General features: G+C 54.0%; 1 protein-coding gene across 1 annotated transcript in view; it reads left to right on the forward strand.

The window, feature by feature from the left end:
- The window catches only part of dop1b (DOP1 leucine zipper like protein B), a 39,731-nt gene that overhangs the window by 6,166 nt on the left and 31,065 nt on the right, over positions 1–2,500 (forward strand). The window contains 1 exon segment of the mRNA XM_084443594.1: positions 2,248–2,429. Coding sequence (XP_084299720.1) covers positions 2,248–2,429 — 182 coding nt within the window.

The raw sequence follows: 2,500 nt of genomic DNA on the forward strand, positions 1-2,500 counted from the left end.
TAGTGTGGTCGTCCGGTTCTAGTGTGGTTTTCTGGTTCTAGTGTGGTTGTCTGGTTCTAGTGTTCTTGTCTGGTTCTAATGTGGTCGTCTGGTTCTAGTGTGGTCGTCTGGTTCTAGTGTGCCTTTCTGGTTCTAGTGTGGTCGTCTGGTTCTAGTGTGCCTTTCTGGTTCTAGTGTGGTCGTCTGGTTCTAGTGTGCTAGTCTGGTTCTAATGTGGTCGTCTGGTTCTAGTGTGGTCGTCTGGTTCTAGTGTGCCTTTCTGGTTCTAGTGTGGTCGTCTGGTTCTAGTGTGCTTGTCTGGTTCTAGTGTGGTCGTCTGGTTCTAGTGTGCTCGTCTGGTTCTAGTGTGCTTGTCTGGTTCTAATGTGGTCGTCTGGTTCTAGTGTGGTCGTCTGGTTCTAGTGTGCCTTTCTGGTTCTAGTGTGGTCGTCCGGTTCTCTCCGCCCCGCCTGTCCTGTCCCTGGAGGGGGCCTCTGGGCGGTCACTGTGTCTCCAGTCAGGAGGATGTTTGCTCAGGACAAATCCACAGTTTCATCAAGCAAACAAAAGAAGGACCAGTTCCTGTTCCTCAGTTTCGCTACCGCGTGTGTGTGTGTGTGTGTGTGTGTGTGTGTGTGTGTGTGTGTGTGTGTGTGTGCGCGCGCAGGCGAGTGCACTTCTGTTAATGCTCAAACTGTTCTAACCCCTTCAGTTGGGTTTGTTCTAAATGGCCCCGGATGGTCGACCAGGGCCCTGTACTACGAAGCTAGTTCCACAAATCCAGGATCGTTTCCGCTCGCTCGCTCGAGCAAACCAAACAACCACAATCACGGATAACGATAACGATAGCCTTTATTGATCCCTGGGAGGGGACATTTGGTTGTCTCACCGCACAGGAAGGAAACGAGTAAAAGAAGCATACAGGACATGACAGTTTACTGTACTAAAGGAGACTAGAGAATCAAATAAACACAATTAGAACAAGTGTCTGAATCCTCTTAAACTATCTGTGCTATACTAAATAGTAAATGATGAATCTTAAATAGTAAAATATGCATGGCATCAACATCAGTCAGCATTAAAAAGTGCAAGTAGAGGGAGGCGGAGGGGGGGGGTGTCATGACAGACATACACAGACAGACAGACAGAGACAGACAGAGACAGACAGACAGACAGACAGACAGACAGACAGACAGACAGACAGACAGAGACAGACAGACAGACAGAGACAGACAGACAGACAGACAGACAGACAGACAGACAGACAGACAGAGACAGACAGACAGACAGACAGACAGACAGACAGAGACAGACAGACAGACAGACAGACAGACAGACAGAGACAGACAGACAGACAGCATCGGTCAGTGGGAGAGCTCTTTGTTGTACAGTTTGATGGCAGATGGAACAAAGTTGCATAGAAACCGGTCCGTTCTACACCTGGGGGGTTGAGCGGATAAACGGTACCATGACGGCGGCTATCAGCTCGTTAAGTCTACCCAGGTCGTTAAGTCTACCCAGGTCGTTAAGTCTACCCAGGTCCAACCTAGCTATGAGCGCGTTCACAGTAAATGGGGAGGTATTTGCATGAAATGACCAATCACAACTTTAGTATGGGTCTCTCCACCCTCCCTCCCCCACCTCCCTCCTCCATCTCTCACTCTCTCTCCACCCTCCCTCCCCCACCTCCCTCCTCCATCTCTCACTCTCTCTCCCCCATCCCTCCCCCACCTCCCTCCTCCATCTCTCACTCTCTCTCCACCCACCCTCCCTCCCCCACCTCCCTCCTCCATCTCTCACTCTCTCTCCCCCCTCCCTCCCCCACCTCCCTCCTCCATCTCTCACTCTCTCTCCACCCTCCCTCCCCCACCTCCCTCCTCCATCTCTCACTCTCTCTCCCCCATCCCTCCCCCACCTCCCTCCTCCATCTCTCACTCTCTCTCCACCCTCCCTCCCCCTCCTCCCTCCTCCATCTCTCACTCTCTCTCCACCCTCCCTCCCCCACCTCCCTCCATCTCTCACTCTCTCTCTCCCCCCTCCCTCCCCCTCCTCCCTCCTCCATCTCTCACTCTCTCTTTACCCTCCCTCCCCCTCCTCCCTCCTCCATCTCTCACTCTCTCCACCCTCCCACCTCCCTCCTCCATCTCTCACTCTCTCTCCACCCTCCCACCTCCCTCCTCCATCTCTCACTCTCTCTCCCCCATCCCTCCCCCCTCCTCCCTCCTCCCATCTCCCTCCTCCCTCCTCCCCCCTCCTCCGTCTCCCCAGGCCCTACAGAGTAACCTGCGTTACTCGCTGCTGCCCAAGAGGCTGGTGATGGGGAAGCGCCTGGCCCAGTGCCTCCACCCTGCCCTGCCCAGCGGCGTGCACCTCAAGGCCCTGGAGACCTACGAGATCATCTTCAAGATCATTGGCACCAAATGGCTGGCCAAGGACCTGTTCCTCTACAGGTGTGTGTGTGTGTGTGTGTGTGTGTGTGTGTCTGTGTGTGTGTGTGTGTGTGTGTGTGTGTGTGTGTGTG

Source organism: Borostomias antarcticus (genome assembly GCF_949987555.1).
Source record: "Borostomias antarcticus genome assembly, chromosome: 9".
Classification (NCBI taxonomy): domain Eukaryota; kingdom Metazoa; phylum Chordata; class Actinopteri; order Stomiiformes; family Stomiidae; genus Borostomias; species Borostomias antarcticus.